Source organism: Oryza glaberrima, chromosome 7, assembly GCF_000147395.1.
Source record: "Oryza glaberrima chromosome 7, OglaRS2, whole genome shotgun sequence".
Lineage (NCBI taxonomy): Eukaryota > Viridiplantae > Streptophyta > Magnoliopsida > Poales > Poaceae > Oryza > Oryza glaberrima.
In genome coordinates, this window is record NC_068332.1 from 10,917,501 (window position 1) to 10,919,918 (window position 2,418).

The 2,418-nt window shown below is 34.2% G+C and overlaps 1 protein-coding gene across 1 annotated transcript; it reads left to right on the forward strand.

The window, feature by feature from the left end:
- Positions 1-135: 135 nt before the first annotated feature.
- Positions 136-2,093, forward strand: LOC127780643 (uncharacterized). The gene is made up of 5 exons (XM_052307578.1): positions 136-281; positions 417-665; positions 1,007-1,037; positions 1,309-1,353; positions 1,781-2,093. Exons 1-5 carry the CDS (start codon positions 213-215, stop codon positions 1,843-1,845), a joined length of 459 nt encoding a protein of 152 aa, XP_052163538.1. The 5' UTR covers positions 136-212; the 3' UTR covers positions 1,846-2,093.
- The last annotated feature ends 325 nt before the right edge of the window (positions 2,094-2,418 follow it).

Sequence of the window (2,418 nt, forward strand, 5' to 3'; positions counted from 1 at the left end):
AGATCGCTTGTTTTAATTAGCACACTGTTTTGAGGTAAACCAGGAGTCGCCCATTGTTTTGATAGTACACATACTCACGCCATTATACATACATCCCCTGCCCCGCATATGTCCATATATATCGTATCATAAGAAAAAAAAATACTCAACTTTCTCCTTCATCTCTTATTTCTTCTTCCTCAACTCTAACAAAACAGATCTAGAGGGAAGCTATGGGCAAAAATACCATGGGCCCTAGCAACTCATCGGAGGATACAAAAGAATCAATGGAGCATTTGAAGGTAAGTCTCTCTCATGTTGAAATGGTAGTTACACCATATCATATCTGTGAGTGGTATTGAGCCTTTAACTTGGAGATCCAAAAATATTCTCAGACCAATGAATTTAAATTTGATTCCTCAATTGTGTTTGCCTAGGGAAAACAAGATAGTTTGGTGGTGACAACAAAGAATGATCATGTTGATCATTCTGTGCTAGAATCATCAAGCATGCTTAATCTAGGAAAGCAAGATGAACCTGACAAAGTGGAAATTCTAGCCAAGGCTACCAAGGATGTACCCGAGGAACTGGAAACTATTGAAACAAAATCCATGAATTCAGTCAAGAATACAAGAAAGAATGTTGGGAAGAGAACTCGACAAGATAACGGTGGGAGTAAAATAAAGGTTGGTGTATATTTTATAAGATCAGAGGTATATGGTTTAAATTTGTTTGGGGACAAAATAGAATAATTTCAGTTTATATTACTTTCTTGTGGTTTAGTCCAGGGTCATTACTATAGAAATTTAGTAAATGGTAAGAGAATTAAGAACTGATAAATTATAATATTGGTCAAGAGGGTGAACGATTTTGAATTAATGCCTATTTTTTGTATGCATCCATTTTTGACACCATACCTTATATACAACTAGAACATTTTATTCAATATATAGTATCATATAGAGAGTATATATGATTTATTTTTTGGAAAACATATTGACGTATTTATATGTGTATCCATATGCAGAAATCCTCTGATCATAATCTGCAAGGTCAAGGTATGTATGAAGTCAACCTTTTCTCTTTTATGTGTACATATCTTATTTGTGTTACCAAGCTTTTAAGTCATGTGCTAAAAATTTAACTCAAATATTGCTTCTCGGGAAACATAATTGTCATGGTAAAAAGAACTCTATTTTCTCAACAAAAAAAACCTATTTGCACTAATGTGTACTAAACTAAAGCTTTAAAGAATAACTTTAATGTTAAATAAGTAGAGTACTTAGTGGTACTCAACTTATTGACACACAAGTTTATTGACATATACAGGAACGGATAGGTCTGTGAAAGGAAGGACAATGGAGACAACTCCAGGTAATTCAAGAAAAATGGCAGTTTTTATGTGATATATAATGTACTGGTGCATACATGCTTGCACATAGTGTTTTCTGTTTGATATTCTGGCTGACCATGATGGTAAAATATTTGAGCATGTATGGATGTCTGAGAGGTATTAACATAGATAGGTTAAATAGATTCTATGTATTAACCATGGACATGAGTTATTTAACTTGGATTCTACTGCTACAGTGATTACAATGTCGCTAAACACATTCTGCTCAAAATTATGACTTGAACTTGTTCATGCATTCTCTTTGACTATAGATGTTTGAGCAGAGTTGGGAAATAATATGTCGCATGTATTTGTAGTGCACATAATCAATAAGATTATGAAAATATTTGTAGCATGTAAATATTTCTATAGTAGTACTTTTATTTAAGTCGGACTAAAAATATGCAGGTCCTACTCAGTACCCAAGGGGAAGGGGACCAACTAGAGGCAATCTTCCATATGGTTTTGTGTAATTGTTATTGGAAGATGTGATTTCCTAAGAATTGGAGTTTCTGTTGAAGTTCTGGAATGTTGCGCAATAGTTGCTCGAGGATGTTCTTTCTTAAGAATTGGTGTCTTTGCTGAAGTTTCAAAATTTGCTTCTCATTTAAGAATTGGTGTGCTATCTGTCAACTTGTGTTAATTCAATAGCATTCAAAATGTTAGCATTTCCTTTTAAGCTTCTATTGTTATGGTCACATAGGCTTATTTATCAAATCAACTTTTGCAAGAAGTCATCATTTGCAACTACTTTTGCCAAATGGTACATAACTTAGCAATATACAACATTTGCATCACAACAGCCAACCGACCACATAAAAGAGAGATCAAACACAGTGGAATAAAACCAAATGTCAGGTTCACAGTGTTCCATAGAACTGAGGACTCGCATGTTCCATGAAAGAATTTTAGATGGACTCATTTTATCATCCGAAATGAAATAATTAAAGGTGAACACAAAGTTAGGCCACCACAGTTTCCTGCAGGGGAATCTAACCAAAGAGAGCCATTAAGATCCATATCTGTGATGCAGAAAGCGATTAGGC

Bases quoted from the DNA above. Each gene is read 5' to 3' on its own strand.
- LOC127780643 (XM_052307578.1), top strand. From the start codon at position 213: ATGGGCAAAAATACCATGGGCCCTAGCAACTCATCGGAGGATACAAAA. The intron at 282-416 runs GTAAGTCTCTCT...GTGTTTGCCTAG, and splicing joins AATCAATGGAGCATTTGAAG to GGAAAACAAGATAGTTTGGT. The intron at 1,354-1,780 runs GTAATTCAAGAA...AAAAATATGCAG, and splicing joins GACAATGGAGACAACTCCAG to GTCCTACTCAGTACCCAAGG.